This window comes from Lissotriton vulgaris, chromosome 7, assembly GCF_964263255.1.
Source record: "Lissotriton vulgaris chromosome 7, aLisVul1.2, whole genome shotgun sequence".
NCBI lineage: Eukaryota > Metazoa > Chordata > Amphibia > Caudata > Salamandridae > Lissotriton > Lissotriton vulgaris.
Window position 1 is genome coordinate 1727111070 of NC_141695.1, and position 23792 is coordinate 1727134861.

General features: G+C 48.5%; 1 protein-coding gene across 1 annotated transcript in view; it reads right to left on the minus strand.

The window, feature by feature from the left end:
* The window catches only part of LOC147706462 (uncharacterized), a 265480-nt gene that overhangs the window by 162240 nt on the left and 79448 nt on the right, over positions 1-23792 (minus strand). Inside the window, exons 10-11 of the mRNA XM_086932975.1 lie at positions 1684-1776; positions 1357-1497 (exon numbers count right to left, since the gene is read on the minus strand). Coding sequence (XP_086789101.1) covers positions 1357-1497; positions 1684-1776 — 234 coding nt within the window. The remainder of the gene's footprint in view (positions 1-1356; positions 1498-1683; positions 1777-23792) is intronic.

The following is a 23792-nucleotide window of genomic DNA, read 5'->3' on the forward strand; positions in this document are numbered from 1 at the left end:
ATGCTTTTTTAAAGACGAAACCAAACACAAAAACTTGCATGAAGTACTAAGTAAATGATTTCAAATTGCAATACGACAATGTGAGCATAGGATTGTTTTTAGTGAGATGCGGTGAGTGGAAAAAAAGTTCGATGTTCACTGACAGTTAAAACCCAACCTTCTCCTTTATCCTTATAGAGCCTCGAAGGAAGGAGACTAGCCTCCTTGTAAGGATATTGTTGTTTTAGTTTTAGCACCAGACACCGCAGTGCTATGTTAAAACACAACACAGGATTATACAGTCCGGCCCAAGTTGACTGCCTGTCTCTACTCGTTTCCGTCCAAGACACTTTATAAACCCCTGGCTGCTCCACTACCCACCTCTCCCATTCCTTATGCAGAAATAGACCTCATACAGTGACAACCTGATTTCTGTTCTCCAACATCACTTCTAAATGACCCTTTCCAATCTCAAAATACTGCCGATATTGTTCCAACACTACTTCACCTTAAAAAGTATCTGGGTAAATTCTGTACAAATGCTGATATTTTACATTTCTTGTAGGATTGCGAATAGCTCCATCACAACCACTCTAATCTCATTTGTACTCTATTTAAGCTGTGCATCATTTTGATGGCATGTTTTAGGGGTGTTTGACTTAATTTCCTCGTGATATCGCCTCAATAACTATAAACAATGATAATCTTGCATGCAGTATATAAACAGTTGATCATCTCTATGAAACAGGACATTGAGAGCACTAAAAACCTCTTCTAAAATTGCATGAGAGATATTGCTGCTTGGCTGTCCAGGAACGTTCTCTAACTGAACAGTGAAACGACAGAGGTCTTGCTGTTTGGTAGGGCGCAACATCTGTGGTCTTCGGACTGGTGGCCTGTGGAATTAGGTACCGCTCCATTCCCCAATCAATCAGAGAAAAATTGATTATGACCCGTCTATGAAAAACCATATAGCTGCAACAAGAGGGACTTGTTTTGAGACTATGCGTACCCTCAAGAAAGTCTTTCCTTAGCTTCCGGCTTCGGCTAAGAAAATGCTGGTCTGGGCGCTGATTATCAGTCACCTGGATTATACCAATGCCTAGCTTGAGGCAGCTAATGACACTCTTAACACATCTTCATATGCCAGCTAAATGTACCCTGGACTACAACTTGCTTTCTTCATTAAGTTACCATACAAGGTTCTTCTTGCAAAATGTTTGAGTAGAAACTATCGGTATCTACTACTTTAACATATCTTGGGTTTGTCTAAAGTCTTGAGCGGTCTGATAAAGGAAAGTCTACTTGCCAATCAATCAAAGAGGGAAACATTTAAAGAGTTGTGGAGGACATACACATAGAAAGAAAGAGGGATACCTTTTCCTCTGCTTGATGCTTTTCCAGCACTGACTTCACCAGAGTCAAGGCCCCATCTACACCCCAATGCTCGTGCTGAAGCTCCTGGGAGCACTCGGCAAACGAGAGGTCGAGGCCACTATCTGCCTCGCCTACTAGCACCTGTAGAGACACAAGAAGAGGCAGGAAAACTGGTTACCATTCAGCAAAGTAAAGGAGTGAAAATCTCTCCATCCCTCTTTCCAGCATACACCCTTTTCTGGAAAAACTAAATCTTTCAACTGCTCTTAGTTCGAATCCTATTGACTATGTGCCCGTCTCACAGTTTCTCAGGATTTGTCTCAGTACCTGGATAATGTCCTTCAGCGTCTGCTGGAGTGATAAGGCCTCTTCTCTGGCAGTGGCTGACAGGGACGTCTCAGACTCCAAACGGCTCACCTCCTAGGTGGGGCAGAAGGGAAAATATGAAATATGAAACTGTCTACTTTTTGTACGCCACATCAAACCCCTTAGAGATTTATCATGCTGCATTGCTTCAAGCTAATAAAACATGCTAACAGTACAGAGCCTCATGACATCATTTTTGGTAACTTACAAGGAAATCAGTTCCAGCTGAGGAACAGATTTCCTCTGACTGGAGAACAGCATACTGCCTTGGAAAATATAAGTGGAGAATTGAAATATCTTTGGTCTCAGAGAATGAAATTACTCTGATTTTCACGTGTACGCTGACAAATTTGCAGAAAGAAGACAGAGGAAGGCACCAACCTGACATTTACAGCAAATAATATCCCAGCCTACCAGGAAAAATGTACAAAAAGGTTATTGTGCACGTTTTCTGTTTTAACATAAGTGCAAATTGGTTCTCTTGACCTTCTCAGCAGGGTCAAATGCCTTAAGACCTAAGCAATGAGTAGGAAAGTGTACCCATTTGACTTAGTCTACCCCAATTTTTTTGCCTGGAATTTGACGCAGTTTTGAAAGAAGTGTATTGGTTTCCTGCTAGCCAGGCCCCCAGTGCCAGATCTCATTCCCTAAAACTGTTTAATTGTTCCCCTATTGGCAATACCTTTTGTATCAATGTAAGTCTTTAGTAGATGGTACCCCAGGTACCTAGAGCATCGCTACTAAATAGGGCCACTGAGGGCAGCAGCATGTATTGTGCCACCCAAGGGACACCTCACCCCACTCATGCAAATTACCATTGCAGGCTGCGTGACATGGTGCAGACAAAAGTGAAGACACAACATGGCACGCCTCCTGTGTGACATGCCTGCAGACACAGCATGTAAGTCGCCCCTACAGCAGGCCTTTTAGCCCTAAGACAGTGTGCATTATATTACATGTGTGGACATATCTGGAAGAGCAGATATGCCCCTGTGGTTTCCAGGTCGATTCATAGACTTTGCAAGTGAACAGGGAATCCATCTAAAGGACATGTACTGGACACTGGTAAAAAAGATGGCTTCAATAAAACCAAGGCTGTTCAGTATCAAACATCTGGTATTAATAAACCCACACTGATTTCAGTGATGGATTTCTTAATAAATGCCCCTATATGGTACTTTAGAGGTACCCCCTGAAAAACTACTAGTCCACTGGTGTGCTAGCTGACTGCTACAGTCCAGCCTGCCACCACAGACGTGCTTCTGACCCCCTAGGAGGTGAGATCCCTGCTCTCAAAGGTCAGACACAATGCCTGCTCTGGCAGGAGTTGTTTACACCTCCTCCAAACAGGATGGGTAGCAATCTGCATACCAAGGCTGGAAAGTTCAAAGCCTTTGCCACCTTGGATTTGCAATTCTGGCATTCTGAGAGATGCCACTTCTTGCCCATTTGGCACCAGGGTAGGCGGGAAATTGGTATGTGAAGTAGGCGTGGAACACACCTTTGTCATTCACACCCCCAAGGTAAGCTGCCCGATTTTTCCACTCTAGGAAAATTCTTCAGTCTTGGTGATGGCAGAATTTTGGAAACTTGGACACAGTTATGCACACTCCCCACGGGAAGAATCATATAGAGGGCGTAGTTAACCCAAGGGTAGGTAGTCCGTTGGCTATTACTCCCCACTCCCCTAAAGCCCTAAAATATAGTATTTGGGAGAGCTCCCTTAATCCAGAAAGGCAGATTCCGCTGACTATAGAGAAGAGGAGGACACTGAAGAGCCAATCCTCGTGAGAACAGAAGACTGTTGCGTACTTTTGGTGCCAAACACTGCCTGCCACACAGAAACTTGACAACTGCAAATACCTGTCTCATCCTGCAGCTGTGCATCCTCCACAAGCCCCAGAGGGTTACCGGCTCTTCGAACAGCAGCCAGCATCTCCCTTGGTCAGTGCAGTCAAGGAGGTCAGACAACAAGACCTCCATGAGCCTTCCTACACCAATACCCAGGGTACCGGGACCTTGCTGCAAACAACGCTTGTTGAAAAGCCTGGACTCCAACGACATCACAGATGTTCAGTCGACAAGGGACATTAGCACCACAGAGGCAAGGACTGAGAGTGGCCCAGCTGTCCTGTTTGTTTCCCCCTTGCTGGCCCTGACCGGCAACCAAGAGTGCTTTGACGCACACGAGCCACCCAACTGAAAACCCTCACCCCCGAGCCGCCAGGTCCGGGACTAAGTACATAGACTGCTACCTGGTGCTCCCAAGACCCGAGCCCCCACCCCCCGTTAGGAGCTCACGGACTTGTCCCCAAAACCCCCTTTGCCTTCTTTTTCCAAGTGCCCCCCCCCCAGCATCGCTCGCAAGGCTACCAACCCATCCAGCACCTCTGCAGATGGATTTACCAGGGCAGATAAGACCCATCTGCTGGTGGAACTTTGGTCCTTGTCCCTCTACCACCTCAGGACCGAAAGGGGTCCCATTGAAACGCATTGCAAGTATATGTATGCAGTGAACGTTCTTTCTCCCATATGTAAGCATTACGCATAAAAACGCTGTTAGTTAAACATTGCAAAAACTGTAAAAATTCTATTATGAAAAAATACTCACCCATTATGAAGTTCTTGAGTTCATAATATATATAAAAATACCTCATATTTTTTCGAAATTGGGGTAGATCTCCTTTTTGAGTGTGTACATAATTTATTGACTCTATGTGTGCAACAAATGTCAGATCCTCCTCTCTGATAATCCTAAGGCTGCTCGACCACACTAACCTAGACAGAGCACCTTGGGATTTCTAGAGTAAGCCCTGTTCACTCATTTACACAGCATACCTCTGTTTAGTATGCTATATAAAGAGCCAGCTTCCTACACAAAGTCCATAATTTGGGCATTATATTGTATTAATCTCTTAAGATTCAAAAATCTTTAAATCCAATGAAAATGCCCCATGTCTGGAACATAAGGGGCTGGGCCTAAACTAGAATTTATGTGGCTACCAACTTCTTATACTAGACTACGGGGCAAAAGACAGGTGCTCACAATGATCTTAGATTCTGGAGCACACACTTTGTGGGGGAGAGGCTGTAATGGTCTCTTCCCTATAAAATCTACGCAGAGGTTTGTGACTGGTGCTTTCTCTGCCCAGCCTCTGATGTGTGTTGCATGCTGGGTTCCAAACACCATCCCACATCCTGGAACAGGGATGATAATGTTAATCTCTGTCACTTGAGAGTCAAATGTACAAAGAGAGGAACATGTATAAATGTATATGGTACCCGAGACCCCAGAACATCAGTGGTAAATGACACTGCATTACAAGGATACTGCCAAGTAATCACACACTATTAAATGACCCAGAAATAAGGTCCATATCAAACCTTTAATTTACACCTAGGTAGCCAAACACATTGCAGAAAACAACAACGACAATTATTCTGAGGAAAACATGACACAATGAAAGACAACTGCTCTATAAAATGTAAAGGGGATAAGACAATACATTAAAATATATGACATACATCCAATGATGCAAAACAGAAATATTACCACATCACAATGTACGACAACAGCCCTCTAAACTACTCTTGTAATGTAAAATGTTAGAAAACTCAACAGTAGCTGATTAAATATTGTGTGAGCATGCCAGAATACAGGGGGGAAGCACTACAAACTATCATTAAAGTATCCTGCTCAACATATTGCAATAGTAGGTTAATTAAAAACAATGTACCATGGACCTATCATAAAGGATTATCCAGTATTTCCCAAAATAATCATCCTGCACTCTAGGTAGATCTCCAAACACTCAGGCTTTATTTAGGACAGGATTTCAACATATACATATAATAATAATAGTTAAATTTGTAAAGCGCCTGGTTACACTGAGACCAGTGTGTCCCCGCGCTACGGTAACAATGCAAACAACAACAGCAGCCATAAACAGGCTTTAATTTAAGAAGCCGGAAATAAGTGCGCCTTCAGACCTTTCCTAAAGATGGATTCAGAACACTCCAGTCGGAGTGCCTGAGGAAGCGGATTCCACAACTGGGCTGCAAGATGACAAAACGAGCGTCCACCCATCCTGGCTCTTTTCATTTTGGGGACATGCACCCTGCCTGTCCCCTGGACCTTAGCAATCTAGTAGGTGCATAAGGAGTTAAAAAACCGTGCAAGTATGTGGGTCCTTTTCATTGTAAAATTCGATGGCTCACACACAAAGCCTTGAATTTCACTCTTTCCCCGATAGGGAGCTAGTGCAAAGAAGCCAGCGCACTTGTCGCTGAAGCACTCTTAGGGAGCATGAGTATTAATCTTGCTGCTGCATTCTGAAGACAGTGCAAGTGCCGCAGGCGTCTGACGGTAGCACCCAGGTAAAGAATATTGCCGCAGTCCAGGCGAGATGTTACCAGCGCGTGAACAAGAATTTTCCTAGATTCCGTGGGGAGGGCGTCAAGGGTTTTCCGAAGTTTCCTCAGAATACCAAAGCAGGCGCCTGCCACCCACCCGATGTGGTAGTCGAAGGACAACTTATTATCCACCCAAATCCAGAGATTCTTAGCTTGTTCACAAGGTATGGGGTTGGGGCCCAGTGACTGGGGCCACCACGCCGAAGACCATACTGATGGAGCCTTGCCTATCACCAACACCTCGGTTTTACTTGCATTCAGCCTCAGGCAGTTGTTTGCCAGTTCTTGAAGGCAGGATACAAAATTGGAGGCAGCACAGGCCTGGGCCTGGGTCAAAGACCACCAGCTGGGTGTCATCAGCATAGGACAGGGCATTAATTTCAAATGTATCTGAGATTTTAGCCAAGGGGGCGACAGAGATTAAAAAGAGTAGGGCTCAAAGTGGAGCCCTGAGGCACCCCCTGGGTCAGCTTGATGTTTCTGGAATAGAAGCTGCCCTGCATAACAGTGAAGTGCAGCTCAGATAAAATGGATTCCATCCACTTTAATGGTCCGTCCGCTACACCCCCTCTCGCTAGATCATGAAGTAAAGTATGATGGGCAACAATGTCAAAAGCGGCACTCAAGTCTAAAAGAATTAAGGCCGCTGTCTGCCCTTCGTCCACATACTTCCTGATGATCTCCGTGGAAAAAAGGAGAGCCGATTTGGTGGAATGCAAAGCCCGAAAGCACGACTGGGAGGGATGGAGAAGATTGTTGGTACAGATATGTTCCGTGAGATGAGTGTTTACAATCTTTTCCGCGACCTTTGCAAAATATGGAAGCAGGGAGATGGGCCTCAAATTATCGAGCTGGTCAGCACTTTTTCTGTAAAGGAAGTACCACGGCCTCCTTCCACATTTCCGTAACCACTCCAGAATTAAAGGACAATTCTAATAGATATCGCAAAAGAGGTTCGAGTACAGGGTCCCTAAGCGAGCCCGACTTAATGCAAGTCGCCACCTTTTTTAGACTGTCCTGGGAGAGTACAGTGAATTTATGGAGACCTTGTATTTCAGACAGGACCACACATTCCTTATGAACTCTTTTACCCTCACGTGCAGAATCAGGAAAAGAGGAATAGATTCTTTCAACCTTATCTGCGAAGTATTCAGCAACTCGATTGCATGACTCTTCAGAGCCCGCAATAGGCGCTGCAACAGATGCCAAAGAGAATATCTCTTTAAAGATCTTAACAGCTCTTTTTTGGGGGGGCGTGGCCAGCAGCCGGAGGGAATGGTCGCTTGCTAGCTAGCAACTTCCGGCCCTTGCCCGACTATCCCCCTCACTAATCCGCTCTTGAACCGGGGACTCCTCTGTCACCAGGGACAACCCTGTTAGGAACCGACTGTGCTTGCCTGGAAGAAGTGCTGGCCCCATCGGTGCGCTGCTGGGGAAGATAGAGCCCGACATGGTGATGTCCCCCGGGGCCTGCAAGATGGCGGCCGTATCAGAGCTCCGACCGGCCTCCTGACCGGCTCTTGCTGAGGGTAACTGGACCCGGACCGGGTTCGGGGCCAGTCTTGCCTTGCCGCCGCCCATCGGACCTGTTCTCTATCCTTCCGGGATGACACGGACCCCCTTGAGTGTCTGTGAAGCCGTCCCTGGACCGACCGGGGGAGAACTGCGGAGACCACCTGCGTGCCGGGGCGCCATTCACGCGAAGCCCCGGCTTTGAGGCCTACTATCTTTGGAGCTCCGGCGCGCTCTCCTTCTGCCTCACAGAGACTAGAAGCCCACCGCCTGATGCCTGCATGCTAGTTCCGATTCGACATCGGAGGATGGGTGCCCCGGGCGGACTTGGCTGCTAGTTGGTTGGCCCCCTTGCATTGGGCCTTTTTGCTGACTCTTTCCAACGTTGTGAGACCCATCGAAAATCTGGATCGTGTAAGAGCCTACTTGGGGCTGATTGGCCATTTATTTACTGCGGGCCTCGTAGCGGTCCCGTCATTCGGACGCACACCATCGCAGCAGTTGCGCTCCTGGGCCTGTGCTCCTCGGTGCCCTTGCGACTGACCCTTTCATCCTGTGCCCGGGTGGCCCCCCCCCCCCCCCCATCCTGAACTTACCGGAAACTTATTGCACCACGGCGACCCGCTGCACACAGTTGATTTTCAACCTTGGATGGGCTCGGACCCATTCGGAGCCGCCCTTTACGCCCCATTGATCTTTCTGGGGTGTCTCCTGCTTGTGTCTTTGGACGTCTACGGGGTCTTGCTAGTACTGCAGCAGGGGTTGCCGGAGGTGGTGTGGTGTGTACTCCTGGCCTGCAATACCCAACCCTGTAAGGGGATACTGGGATACTGGTCTCCATCTTCTTTCTGGTCCCGCTCCATCCCGCTCGCTTCAGGAGTCCACCGGGCAGCCGGGCAGTCATGAAGGCGTATGGCAAGGGGGTCAAAGCCCTCAAATCAGAGTCAGATCACCAAAAACTCGTGGAGCACTAGAGGAGATAACAAGGAAGCTGCCCCCCCCCCCCTCCGGAGACCCAAAGCTTGCGTTCCCATCGCGGGGAGCAAAGGCGCTCACCCTTGAGGATGTAATGGAGGCTATCGCTGGAGTCCGCTCCTTTCTGGAGACTCGAATTGACTCCGTGAATATTGAGGTGACTCTCTTGCGAGCGGATTTGCGCAAAATAGACACTAAAGTTAAGGATGTTGAGGTTAAGACCGCGGCCTTAATCAACGACACATCTACGCTTCAGCTTCAGAAGCAGCAGAAGCAGATGAGTGAACAGCTGGACGACTATGAAGGGAGGGCTAGAAGGAACAACATCCGTATCCTGGGAGTTCCGGAGCGCATGGAGGAGCCATCAGCGGACCTGTTTGTGGAGACCCTGGTTACGAAACACCTTCTGCCGAAACAGCTCTCGGTTTCTGGCATTTCAGCCTTCTTCAGCCCGGCTTGCTTGAATCCAGTGGCAGAGTGAGCAAGGGACTCACGTCTGAGCATACCCTGCCAACTTAGGGCGAACAAAGAAAAAACAAACTTACAATCGTTAGGTAGTGCGGGGTCCCATTGTTATCAATTCCTGGTTGTTGCAGATCCCAGACATCAGAGAGGCGCTACAGGAGCGCATCAAACTTTATTTTGCTGAAAATGTTGGCTCAGTGGACTTGGCGGTCACGCTTTGGGAGGCATACTTGGCGGTGGTGAAGGGTGAGGCGCTAGCTCTCAAGACGGGCTATCTGCGTAAACATAACGAGCAGATAACGCAGGCGGAAACTGATCTAATTAGCCTTGAGGCGTCTCATAACGCTGCACCATCTGATACCACTGCTGCTCGTCTCCGTGCCCAACAACTGGTCTATAAGGCCCTGGAACAGGAAAGGGCACAGGCGCGGTTGCTTCATACACGCCATATGGTCTATGAGTTTGGAGACTGTGCAGGCAAGATGCTCGCATGGCTGGAGCGTCGAGACCAAGGATCTAGGTGGGTGTCGTCTATAACTAGACAGGTGGATCCGTGGTGGTGGGCCCGCAGGATATTGCGGAGGCATTTGCCGACCATCTGGAAAGGGTTTATACAGCTGGCGATGGCTATTCGTCCGCTGAATCCAGATAACTTCTGGAGGAGATGCGCCTCCCGACCATTTCGGACTTGGATTGGCTTGCCCTAGACGCCCGATTGATCAAAGGCTGGCTTCAATTGCGGTCATCCTCAAACCCGCCAAGCCTCCCACTGACTGCGGCTCTTATCGGCGAATCTCCTTGATCAGCGCAGGGGCCAAGGTCCTGGCTAAACTACTAGCGACTCGCCTTCTCCTAATACTCCCTTCCCTGATACACGATGACCAGTCTGGTTTTCTTCCGGGCCGCAATACGGCGTTGAACCTCCGAAGAGTGCATAACGTGATGAGCCGCCAGTCCATTATTCAACAAGAGGCGACCATCTTATCCCTTGACGCTGCGATAGTGTTCGACTCGATCGAATGGCCATATTTGTTCGAGGTCCTCCACCGCTTTGGCTTTGGACCCCACTTTATTAGTTGGGTGCGTCTTCTGTATACGGACCTCCTGGGCCAGGTCCGGGTTAATAATTACACATCCCGGAGGTTTCCCGGCTGCCCCCTGTTGTTCGCCCTCACCCTGGAGCCTCTGGCTCACTGGGGCCGCACAAATGCCTCTATCAGAGGCCTACACTGGAACGAGGATGCCGTGGACAAGATCTCTCTCTATGCAGACGACATCCTGTTTTTACGTGTCGTCCCCACGGTCCTCCATTAACACCTTGGCTGCTGTGCATTTTCCCCCAGAGTGCTGATATCCCTTGAATCCTACTATTCATGACGAGCTCAGCTCGTCATCAGCACAGCTCAACTGTGCCTCATGACGAGCTGAGCTCGTCATGAGCATGAAAGGGGTTAATAGCCTGTTTCACGTTCTTAACAACTTCGGGAAATATTCGGGATACGCTATAAATTGGACTAAATCGGTGTTGTATATGTTGCATTGTCCACCGCCTCGCCTGCCTCAAGGGTTCTCCATCACAATAGCCACGGAAGGTTTTATGTATCTCGGTGTCTATGTTACACCCGACTTCAAAAAGTTCCATGACCGTAATCTGCTGGGCCCCCTGCGTAGGCTTCGCAGCGATGTCACTCATTGGCGGTCACTCTCGCTCTCTCTCCCGGGCCGGGCGGCGCTGTTTGAAATGTTGGCGCTTCCGCGCTTCCTGTATGTCCTACAGAACTGCCTCTTCCCAATACCGGACTCATATTTTAAGACGGTGGAAAGTGAGCTCAGACTGCTGCTGTGGGATGGGGGTGCCGCTCGGATTGCCCTCTGCAAGTTGTTCCAGGGCTTATACGATGGGGGCATCACCCTGCCCAACCTCCGCCTTTATTATTGGGCGTTGCAGCTGGTGGCGGTCAACCACTGGGTACATGGTTCGCCCTTGAACCCGGCCTTCCTATTAGACAGATGTCAGACCGGGCGAGAGGGCTATTTGGGGGCCCTCTACAGTAAACCAACTAGAACTAGATATGCTGGACCTATGGCGCATACAGTGGAAATTTGGCACAGGGCCAATAGAAGACTGGGATGGCCTGACAGGATTACTAAGGCCACGCCTCTGTGGTCTACACAAAGTCTGGGGTCCCTCTGCTTTCTCCAGGGCTTCGACAGGTGTGACATGATTGGGATTTCTGAGGGGGGGCTCTTGTCCATAAGGGTAAATTGCTGACCTTTAGTGACCTCCAAGCTAAATATGCCCTAGCACCCATGGAATTCTTCAGATACCTGCAAATCACACACGCCATCCAGGCCGCTGTCCCAGACCACACCTCCATACCGGATACCTCACCTTTGGAGGACAGGTTGTTGTCAGAACCTCTTCCTGAGAAGGCATCTCTCTTACCTACCGTAAGCTCTGCAACAATCTCCCCGATCCCTTCCAATCACTGCGGACCAAGTGGGAGGTAGACCTGGGTCTTTTAGATGAGGAAGACTGAGGTCGGCATTAATGTCCCCGAGAGAGTCAGCTATCTGTCACAGGTTTAGGTTGATCCAACTGAAGGTGTTGCACAGAGTATATATGTCTGCCCTTACCCTGGCTAAAATTGGGCGGCGCCCAGATACACTGTGCCTACGTGGCTGTGGACTCCCCGGCACCTTTTATCATACCTTATGGGAAAGCCCAGTGGTGCAGCGGTTCTGGAGAGGTACGCTTAGTAAAATTAGCAGATCCTTGGGTAAACCACTCTCCCCGTCGCCTAGGGAATGGGTCCTTAACATCTGGGGGGCCAATGATTTGAGTGTCCAAGAGCTACAGTGGGCGGCGCTGGGTTGTCTGCTCGCCAAACGCTCTATAGTAATGAAGTGGGGATCCCCGGACAGGCCGTTGGTGGTGGGCTGGGTGGCTGAAATGGACCGATGCATGATTGCTGAGAAAACAGTGTATAAGATAAGAGGTTGCCCAAAGACGTGGGACAAGAAATGGGGACACTGGAATGTCTATCGTGGCGAACTGTGTGATTCTCCTTCAGTCGAACTGGCATGGCCCCGTGAGAGACCCGGGGGTAGACGTGTAAGCTAAATGGTAACAGGCTTGCTTGAAGTGTGGTTTGTTATGCTTTATGACGTTTGTGATAGCCCCCTGATTTTGCTTTTTATAATAAGAAGTTCCTAAGGCGACGGAAACACAGATAGTCCGAGCTGGACCCATGGGACGGACTATATGCTATTTGACTCTCTCTGCTGGATTTATGTATTTAAGTTTTGTTTCTGATAAAAAAGAAAAAAAGTGGTGCAGTTAACCTTTCTGTGTTCAATGCAGGCTATGGTTTGTTTTCATTATTGATCTGCTTCATCGGTATGCCGTCCGACCTCAGGGGTGTGGACTGAATGGCGGTGTATTATATTCTAACCCGTATATTGTTTTTCGCCTTATACCTGCTTGTGCGCGGACGTAAATGATGCTTTGGTCTTTCTTGACAATCACCACAATAAAAAATAAATTTAAAAAACAGCTCTTTTGTAGAGATCCTAGTATTAAAATAAGCTGCCTTTGCCTTTCTAATGAGCGAATGATAGTATTTAAGGCTGACTTTGTATTCTACTTCCAGGTCGACTGAAAAATGCTTCCTCCAGTGCCTTTCGAGTTGTTTACTGGACTAGTTCCATAGCTGTCGCTCCTCCACGCTCCCCTGCTCGACCCCCTGGCTGACTGCTCCACTCCTCCTGCTGCCTCTGATATCGCGCTCCAACATTGCCTGCACTGCTGAAGCGCCTCGAAGCCTAAATAGCGCCTGGTATCGTTTGTTTGGATTTGCGCTGTTTACATTTTGTGCTGCATTGCTCTGCTTATTTGTATCTTAACTGTGGTGGTGTTTTTGCTTCATTTACCCCCCGTCCATTTTGTTGTTGGTCACTCGTGGACCGTGTCTCCTCCCCGCCTCCCAGCTGCCCCTCCCACCCACTGGTAGAGTTGCTCGATCCTCCCTACACGCCTCTGTGACCAGCTGGACTAGTTCCATAGCGGTCGCTCCTCCACGCTCCCCTCCTCGACCCCCTGGCTGACTGCTCCACTCCTCCTGCTGCCTCTGATATCGCGCTCCAACATCGCCTGCACTGCTGAAGCGCCTCGAAGCCTAAATAGCGCCTGGTATCGTTTGTTTGGATTTGCGCTGTTTACATTTTGTGCTGCATTGCTCTGCTTATTTGTATCTTAACTGTGGTGGTGTTTTTGCTTCATTTACCCCCCGTCCATTTTGTTGTTGGTCACTCGTGGACCGTGTCTCCTCCCCGCTCCCCGCCTCCCAGCTGCCCCTCCCACCCACTGGTAGAGTTGCTCGATCCTCCCTACACGCCTCTGTGACCAGCTGGACTAGTTCCATAGCGGTCGCTCCTCCACGCTCCCCTCCTCGACCCCCTGGCTGACTGCTCCACTCCTCCTGCTGCCTCTGATATCGCGCTCCAACATCGCCTGCACTGCTGAAGCGCCTCGAAGCCTAAATAGCGCCTGGTATCGTTTGTTTGGATTTGCGCTGTTTACATTTTATGCTGCATTGCTCTGCTTATTTGTATCTTAACTGTGGTGGTGTTTTCGCTTCATTTACCCCCCGTCCATTTTGTTGTTGGTCACTAGTGGACCGTGTCTCCTCCCCGCTCCCCGCCTCCCAGCTGCCCCTCCCACGCTCCGTCCCCTCCACTCTCCATTTATGACAGATGGACCTACGCGCAGCGTCCACGCGCAGCAGTCGCGCCAAAGGTAAGCCTGTCTACGCCCGTCCGCGCCTGGACCGCGCCCAGCGCATGAGCCCCTGGCCCCCGCAATTCCCAGCTCTCCCACATAACATACGACGCCGCAACCCTTACTGCCCTCAACCCCGGCCGTCCACCAAACTGCCACCAAGCCGCACCGGGACACACCCATGGACCCTTCACATGCCATTCCTGCAAGTTTGACTGCACCAAGACCCACACCAAATCCACAAACACCAAACAGACATCCGACACTAACCACCTAAAATGCATCCTGCTCAACACCCGCTCGATCCACAGACACGCCATGGACCTTTGGAATCTACTAGACACCATTTCTCCGGACGTCGCCTTCCTAACAGAAACATGGATGAACGCCTCATCAGCTCCAGACATCACCATAGCCATCCCGGACGGCTACAAGATCATCCGAAAAGACCGCACCATCCAAACAGGAGGAGGCATCGCCATCGTCCATAAGAACTCCATCCGCGTCTCAAACAGCTCCGACGTCAACTTCACTATCGCCGAACATCTTCACTTCCAAATCCACACCGACCCCAAGACCACACTCAGAGGCACCCTCCTCTACAGGCCACCAGGGCCCTGTACACAATTCAGTGAAGACATCACTGACTTCATCACCCCACACGCCCTCCCCTCCGAGGACTACATTCTACTGGGAGACCTCAATTTTCACCTGGAAAAGAGCAACGACAGCAACACCACCCTTCTGGACAATCTAGCCAACCTCGGACTCAAACAACTAGTAAACACCCCCACCCACTACGCAGGACACACACTCGACCCTATCTTCACCTCCAGCAAGCACATCTCCTTCAATCACACCACAGCTATCCATTGGACGGACCACAGCTCCGTTCACTTTAACTACAAAAAGACCACAATCCACAACCACCCTCGACCTACTCTGCGAAGAAACTGGAACAAAATCACCATCGACCAGATCTCCACATTGCTTCTCCAAAACCCCCCTGCCTATTCGTCGAACCCTAACCAAGCAGCCATTAACCTCACACAATGGCTAACCCACAGCGCTGACAACCTAGCACCCTTGAAAAAACGTCAAATCAAGCTAGGCAGCAAAAACGCCTCCTGGTTCAACGATGACCTTAAGAGATCCAAGAAACTCTGTCGCTCCCTTGAGAAAGCCTGGAAAAAAGACCCAAACACTAGCACCAGAGACGCCTTCAAAAACGCCACCCGTAAACACCACCAACTGATCCGGACAGCCAAGAAATCCGCATTCAAAGACCGACTAGACAACGCCCACAACAGCAAGGAACTATTCAACATCGTCAAAGAGTTTACCAACCCCACTGCCAACTCCAACGACATATCTCCCTCTCAAATCCTTTGCGACTCCCTAGCTTCATTCTTCCACGACAAAATCGCCGACATCCATAACAGCTTCAACAACCAACCCGGAGACCAACCCACCCAACCTACCTCCGAACCAAAACCCCCCTTGAACATCCTTTACGACTGGAACCCAATCTCCACTGAGGACACCATTCGCCTGATGAACTCCATCCACTCAGGATCCCCCACAGATCCATGTCCCCACCACATCTTACATTGGAGAACTAGGACCAGAGAAGCGTGCAGCCGCCAGCAGACGTAGAGGGTACAAAGACTCACGCTACTGGGGCAAGACTTATGCGCCTCTGGTCTAACGCAGCGCATTTGAAAATTAATACGCTGTGCAACAAAATTATTTTGACGGTACACTGCCATCCAACCTAACAGATCGCAGGTACTCTGAACCACAAGGCCAGAATAAAAGCTATTATACAAGGAATCATTTTTGTGTCCAGACCTGAAACACCTTACCATAAACTTTCAACACGTTACGGATAAGGGGAAAATTACAAAGACAAAGCCCGAACGTTGCTCTAAGACACTCTCGGCCCAATCAACCACGCCACCATAGAGGAAGATCATTCTAACCATACAGATCGGTCTCTCATACCAAAGAGGACCATATGTACACCACGACAGAAATTGATTTTTTGTCTTGATAAAGGTGGATAGAATTCCAAAAGACCACCGAAACGCGTCGACGCCTTAATACAGTGTGATTCGTGGCTCAAACATCGTTGTTGATACAGTATTACCACATATGTACATTACGTTGTCCCAAAAGAGCATCAGAACACACGCCTTGTATTGTACAAATCATATGTCTTACTGTTTTTCTGTCTGTGTCTAGCAATATTGCGGGTCAATATTGTTTATGTACTGTTTTTTTATAATTCCTATTTTAACCTGTGTTAAGCAGTTTATTATATTTTCTGCTTTTTTAACTTTATTGTATACAATAGAATTTTGCTAAATTTTTTACTCCAGATCTAATTGTCATAGTTCCTTAAAAAATTGTTCTCATTTATAGTGTTTATGTATATGACTTTGTTCAAGGGAATTGCTTTTTTATACTCCCACCACATCTTCAACAAAGCAGACTCCATCATCGCACCCCACCTCCGAGACGTCATCAACGGCTCCCTCAACTCCGCCACCTTCCCGGAAAGCTGGAAACACGCCAAACTCAGCGCCCTTCTGAAAAAACCCACAGCAGACCCCACCGAACTCAAAAACTACCACCCCATCTCGCTCCTACCATTCCCGGCCAAAGTCATCAAGAAAGCCGTCAACAACCAGCTCGCCGCCTTCCTCGAAACCAACAAATCCCTCGACTCCTCACAGTCTGGCTTCCGAGCCAAACACAGCACCGAAACCGCCCTCATCGCAGCAACAGACGACATTCGAACACTACTGGACAACGGAGACACAGTCGCCCTCATCCTCCTTGACCTCTCCGCAGCCTTCGACACAGTCTGTCACAGCACCCTTATACAACGCCTCAACAACATCGGAATGCAAGGAAAAGCACTGGACTGGATCACCTCGTTCCTTGCCGGAAGAACTCAGAGAGTCCGCCTCCCACCGTTTAAGTCAGAAGCCACCGAAGTCATCTGCGGCGTGCCAGAAGGATCTTCACTCAGCCCCACCCTCTTCAACGTATACATGAGCCCCCTCGCGGCCATCGCACGCCAACACAACCTCAACATCATCTCCTACGCTGATGACACTCAACTGATCCTCTCACTCACCAAAGACCCTAACACCGCCAAAACCAACCTACATGAAGGGATGAAAGAAGTAGCCGAGTGGATGAAGCACAGCCGTCTTAAACTGAACTCAGACAAAACAGAAGTCCTCATCTTAGGTACTTCCCCTTCCGCCTGGGACGACTCTTGGTGGCCAGCGGCCCTAGGAAAAGCACCCATCCCAACGGACCACGCACGGAACCTGGGCGTCATCCTGGACTCCTCACTCTCGATGACCAGACAAGTCAACGCCGTTTCATCTTCTTGCTTCAACATTCTTCGCATGCTCAAAAAAACATTTCGCTGGATCCCCACCGAAACTAGAAAAACGGTCACCCACGCACTGGTTACTAGCCGCCTGGACTACGGAAACACCCTGTACGCCGGTACCACCGCAAAACTTCAGAAAAAACTCCAACGCATCCAAAACGCTTCAGCCAGACTCATACTAGACATCCCGCGTAAAGACCACATTTCCGGTCACCTGAAAGACCTCCACTGGCTCCCTGTCAATAAGAGGATAACGTTCCGCCTCCTCACCCACGCACACAAAGCACTCTACGAACTTGGACCCGAATGCCTCAACACGCGACTATCCTTCTACACCCCCTCCCGCCAGTTACGTTCTTCCAACCAAGCCCTCGCTGCTGTTCCACGCATCAACAAAACCACCATGGGGGGAAGATCCTTCTCCTACTTAGCGTCTAAAACCTGGAACTCCCTTCCCATTCACCTCCGCCTTACTCAAAACCACCTAGCCTTCAGAAAGTAGCTTAAAACCTGGATATTCGACATGTAATTCCCCACCCTTCCTCAAGCGCCTTGAGACCCTCTGGGTATGTAGTGCGCTATATAAATTACTTGACTTGACTTGACTTGACGTAGCACTTCACTGAACCAAGGGGCTGATTTATGTCTATTTGTCACCATTTTAGTTGACCAGGGTGAAGTGCAGTCAAGAGCGGCAGTTATACGCCTCTCAAGAGCTTTACACACCCCATTTACATCCCGGCCAGAAGGGGGGCCATCCCTTAATAAGGCCAGGTTAAAGGACGTGTGCGAAAAGCCGACCCACTTCCTTATATTTATATCAAACTTAGCTTTTTCCTGCTTTTTTTTCAGGGGCAGCTTTATCACAAACGTGATCAGAAAATGATCTGACCACAACACCGGAAGCGGAGGCTTAATTTCCAATGCGTCCCAGTTGGCGAAAATCGGGTCAAGTAAATGGCCCAGTTTATGAGTCGGGAGTTCCGATTTAAAGATATTTGCAGCACTTCAAGTTCCTGGCGCAGCTCATGTGCCCCGGAATCAAGTGCATCATCAAAATGCAAGTTTAAATTAACCAGCACCAATAACTATATATATATATATATATATATATATATATATATATATATATCAGAGACAGAATGAGAGGACTGCATCCATAAATAGAGTACGATTAAAATAGAATTCAAACTCACAAAATACAACTCAGCTGTAACAACGTTGCCAAAGGACAATAGTTCTGTTAAATAACTTCAATTTCTGGCCAGAGACAACATGGGACAAAAGTCCCTTTGAGTATCACAGCCATATGGCAATTTACAGTAACAAGAGCTAGAAGACTTGAAAAATACCCTGGAGAGAGGGTTCCGGAGTGGCGTGCCACTCGCCAGAAAAGTGCTTCAACACTTATCAGGGGAAACAAGTGCTATATGAATGCAAATCTTTCTTCCCCTTTTATCCCTCCGCTATCCTTCTCACTCCAAGTAACTGACTAATATCCACCACTGAAATTACTTCATATTTCACCATATTAATTCACCACTAATCCTTTGTAGGTTTCCTGAATAGCGTGTGTCAACAAGCGCTATATAAATACAAACCTTTGTCCTCCTCTATCCTTCTGCTATCATTCCAAAACCAAATAATTAACTAACCTATCCACCACTTAAAATGTACTCGCATGTTTCACTATACTAATTCAACACTAATCCTCTATGGGTCCCGGAGTAGCGTGCTACTCGCCGAAAAAGCGCTTTGACGCCTCGTCAGGGGTAGTAAGCGCTATATAAATGCAATTACAATACAATACAACAGGAGAGATGCCCAATGAAACACTAGGCCAATATCAAAACCATACAATTGGAGGCAGATCTTTACAATACCACAGTAGGTCACCAAACCCCAGACAGGAAAAGGAAAATGTACCCGGGAAAGCTACAAGAGAAAAAAAAGACACCAATTGGGAAAATTTGATTTATTAAACCCCTGCATGGCTTACAAACCAGATGAGAATTGAACCCCTTGGCCATGACCCAGAAAAGATTTGAAGCTCTGACTGCATCTGACCACTAAAAGGAAACAGATGAGTCTTCAAACAGGATCAAGATGACATTTACCGGCTGAGGAGGCTGGAGGCTGGGACACGCAACTCTCGCCAGACTGCGGCCGCGAGTGGAGCGGCGGCGGAAACTCGACCCCCCACCAGGTTTTTTTCCCGGTTCCCCCGTGTTTGAGGAATACATTGCCCAGCAGCCCCAGGTCCTGGCGCGCTTGTGACGCTACCGCTGCACCTGGAGGCGCTTAATACCGCGGAGCACCTCCCGCCCCGAGGCACGCGCGTGCGCGGCACCGGGCTGAGCCCGGGTAGAGGGCGGGCCGTCTGTGGCCGTCCGAGGCCGACAGAGGCAGGGCTGGGCCACCCCTCCAACAACTGCCATGGGGAAGAGAAAACAACCATGCCGGGCCAATCAGGAAGGTAAAGACACTAAGATTCCCCGGAAATCTGAATCCATAATCTCTTATTTGACTTCTGCTGTGGGAGTATTAGCAAAGGAAATAGCCCACGCTGAGAGGGAACTCGGTTTGGACTCGTCCAACACTAACTCAGACCCAGCTCTTGCCCCTGTTCTCATCCAGAGTATACCCTTGGAACCTACTATTGTAATCTCCAATACCCCCTCCTCAGTGGCCCCACTCACTGTTACCTTAACTCCTCAACCCTTATGCACCCCTACAAGGGCCGTAACACACTCAGCCCCCCCTCCAGTGATGAAACGAAGAACCAATTTTAAGGGTTCTAAGAGGAGCAAGGTACAGGGCAAATCTGTCCTTAAAGGTGCTAGTCTAAGGGACTATGTTTGTGACATTGTTGACGACTTATTCACATCAAGACTTGAATCCGCACTGGTGGCCATAGCTAAAGATATAGTGGACACTCTTAATGAATGTGTAGCAGGTCTTATGTTGAAATGCGATAAAAGTGACACTTTTTTAAATCAACACTCAAAGCAGAATGAGAATTTGGTCAATCCTCAACATGTAAATGCTAGTCAGCTTGGGGGCAAAATTGTTAATAACTCTAAAAAAATATCTAGGGAAGGTAACCAGGCCAATGTAGACGTCCTGGAGGGGCAAGGGATCACTAGGAGTGGGCCTCAGAACACTAATCACGTAGCTGGCTTGGCTTCAAGCAGGGTCATTTCCCTGGAACTGCCACAGGAGGCGGCCCCTTTAGTGGCCGTCTTCACAGGGATTCCCCCAGCAAAGGTTGGCTCAGGTGAAACAAGCTATGAATGGATGGCTCAGGGTAGGGAATATTGCGCAGAATTTAGCAGTGGGGGCACAGATATTACAAGTGCCATTATTATGGCAAGGAGATTGAGTTGGGTAGGGCACCGCCCAAAGTGCATCCCAGGGGACTGCCTCGCGTTAAATTTTAATAATTATGACAGTGCTCAAAGACTGTTTTGGGATGCCTCTGACCTGACAAATGATGGCATCAGACCGCTCCCCTTGGGCTTCTTTTATCCCCCGGAAAGGCTAACTAGACATTTTAACAATTCTCTGGCAATCCAGCGGGAGGGGCCACGATGCCTTATTCCACGCCCACTTTATCCCCAAGCCCCCAATGCTGCACAACAAAAGCCCACAAGCGAATTGTCAAATGAGAAAGTCAGAGGCACCCTCAGTTTACTAGGGGGTTCTCAACAGGGTGGCTCCCCCCAGCAATGATAAGGCCCACTAATCATTTTTCTCCTCTGGCCTCAATGGAGACGAACAATTGACTACCCCCCAGCCCAGCTGAGGAGAGGCTGAACTCAGGTTCCCAGAGGTCCGTATGCAAAATTCTTACTTGGAACGTGGCGGGAATTAGATCGAAAGCCACTGATCCTATCTGGCAGAAGTTCATTAAACAGTACAACATACTTGCCTATCAAGAGACCTAGGATACCTCGACCAGTTTCCTATTGGATGTGTACCTTAGCTTCTCTTCTCCTGCAGTCTTGGGATTAATGGGAAGACCCAAAGGGGGTCTGCTTGTCCTTTTCTCACTGAATCTGGTAGGGGCCTTTAAGAAATTAGATCCAGTCCTCCGGAACTCTCTTATCATTGAATGGTCTATTCCCAACCACCAGAAATTTTTATTTATTAATTTTTATAACTCCAGGGAGGGTTCTTCTCAAAACAAGCATCTGACCGCCCTAGAGCAATTTTTGTCAGACTACAAACAGGATTGTTCTTTTGTCCCAGAGATGGTACTCTTGGGTGATTTTAACATTCATCCCTGTTTTGGGGATTGTTACAGTGATAATTATGGAGGGTCGCCTGATGAGGGGGTGCCCCACTTCGAACATAGTAAGGAAGGAGAAGCTCTTGAGGGCATTCTCTCTAACCTGAACTTACTAGAACCAGGTCTGGGTAATGGCGAGGCCAGAGTACCAACCTTCATAGGGAGAGGCGCAAATACCATTATTGATTACATCTTTCTATCCCCAGGGGTTTTGGCTAAAACCTTGGATTATAGTGTTGTGACTGGCATTTTTAGCGACCACAACCCGGTTTTGCTGGTGGCGGACTTTGTCACTTTCACAAAGGAGAAGGTCACAGGAATCGGGGCGCCTAGGCACGTGTCATCCACAGACCAGGGGAGACGGATCAAATGGAATAAAGTCATCCCTAAGGCACTCTGAGTCCCTGGCATCAAAAACTGAGGCCAATATGGCTGCATGTTTGGACAACACCACAGCGGGTGCGGAGGTTGTGGCCGCTTACGCGGAAGTCTGCACGCAGATTTCCAAAGATTTAGAGGCTGGCGATATCGCACACCGAAGGAGGGCCTACTAATGGTTTGACCATAAGTGTTCACTTGCCCACGGTGCCCTACTCCAGGCTCTAAAACACAGACCTAGGAATAGAGCACTAGTGGCGGACCTCCGCAAGGAGTACAAACTTGCACTTCTAACACGCAAGCGTCAAATTAAGGAGGAGGCATAGGAAATATGCAATTCACGGACGCATTAAGGGATAGTAAGAAATTCTGGGCCATTATTAACCAGCCGTTCTTTTCGGACCAGGCTAATCCCGATATGGATTGTGTAATCCCTGACGAGAGTTGGCTTGATCATTTTAAAAGGATCTATGACACAGATCAAGGAATTTTAGCTTCCTCCGATATTGCTGTGGCTCAGTACGCTATGCCCATCAAGTTTCATTTAGTTGAGGTGGAAAGGGGGATTAATGATACAAGCCGACACAAGGCTCCAGGTCCAGACGGGGTTCCTGCAGATCTGTACATTTTGTAACCGCAATTCTGGGCAAAAATCCTCACTAACGTATTCAATGCGGTGTCTACTGTGGGCTTTCCTTCTTCATGGTCCTCCTCTGTTATAGTTCCCATTTTTAAGAAGGGGAACAGAGGGGACCCCGCTTGCTACAGACCGATCTCCCTGTTGGACTCTGCGGTAAAAATCTTGGGCAGAGTCATTTTACAGAGACTGGGGGATTGACTTGCGGGAAGTAGGATCCTCTCTGATCTCCAGTATGGTTTTAGAGCACATAGGGGTACCATGGACCAATGTTTGAATTTACATATCCTTATCCACAAATACACTGTGGTGAAGGGAGGGCCTTTATACTTGGGTTTCATGGACTTATCTTCTGCTTTTGATTTGGTTAATCGTTCAAAACTTTGGTCTATTTTGCGGGATTTGGGTTTAGATGCTTCTTAGTTAATTTCTTAAGTGATCTCCAACAGAACCTGTCGGCCTCCGTTAGGGTAACAAGGGAGGGCAGGTGTACTGGTCAATTCAGTTCGAGAAGGGGGTCAGACAAGGCTGCATTCTGGCCCCTCTTCTATTCACTATTTATATTAATGCCCTTGAGAAAACACTGGACTTGGTTACACTGGACATCCCGCGTATAGGAGGATCGGGAATCCCGGTCCTACTGTACGCGGATGACGCAGTCCTCCTTGCCCGTACGGGCATGGGTCTCCAGAGGCTACTGGATCATTTTGGTACTTTTATGGAGGCCTTGGATCTAAAAATTAACACTGCAAAATCCCATGTAATGGTGACCGGAGCGAGGAAAAAGAGCATGAAGGTTAAATCATTCATGTGCAACGGCCCAGAAATATCCAGGGTGCAATTTTTTGTTATCTGGGGGTCCTGTTTGACGAGAAAGGGAATTGGGGCCCCCAGATGAGGCATAAAGGTCACGTGGCTCTAAGATCTACCTCAGCGCTCCTGAACTTCTCTAGGAGACTGGGGGCCAGACCCATGGAGGCAATGCTAAAGATCTATAAGTCTAAGTGCTTGTCAATTGCCTCCTATGGGTCGGATATCTGGGGCTATGTATCATCCCCTGGTATACAAATCGCAGAAAATAAGTTTCTTAGATCTCTTTTGGCACTCCCTCAATCATCCCCTACATTTTCTATACACTGTGAAGTGGGATTGGGTTAGGTCTCTTATCACCTGAAAATGGCCTTATTGTTACGCTGGGTCAATACTT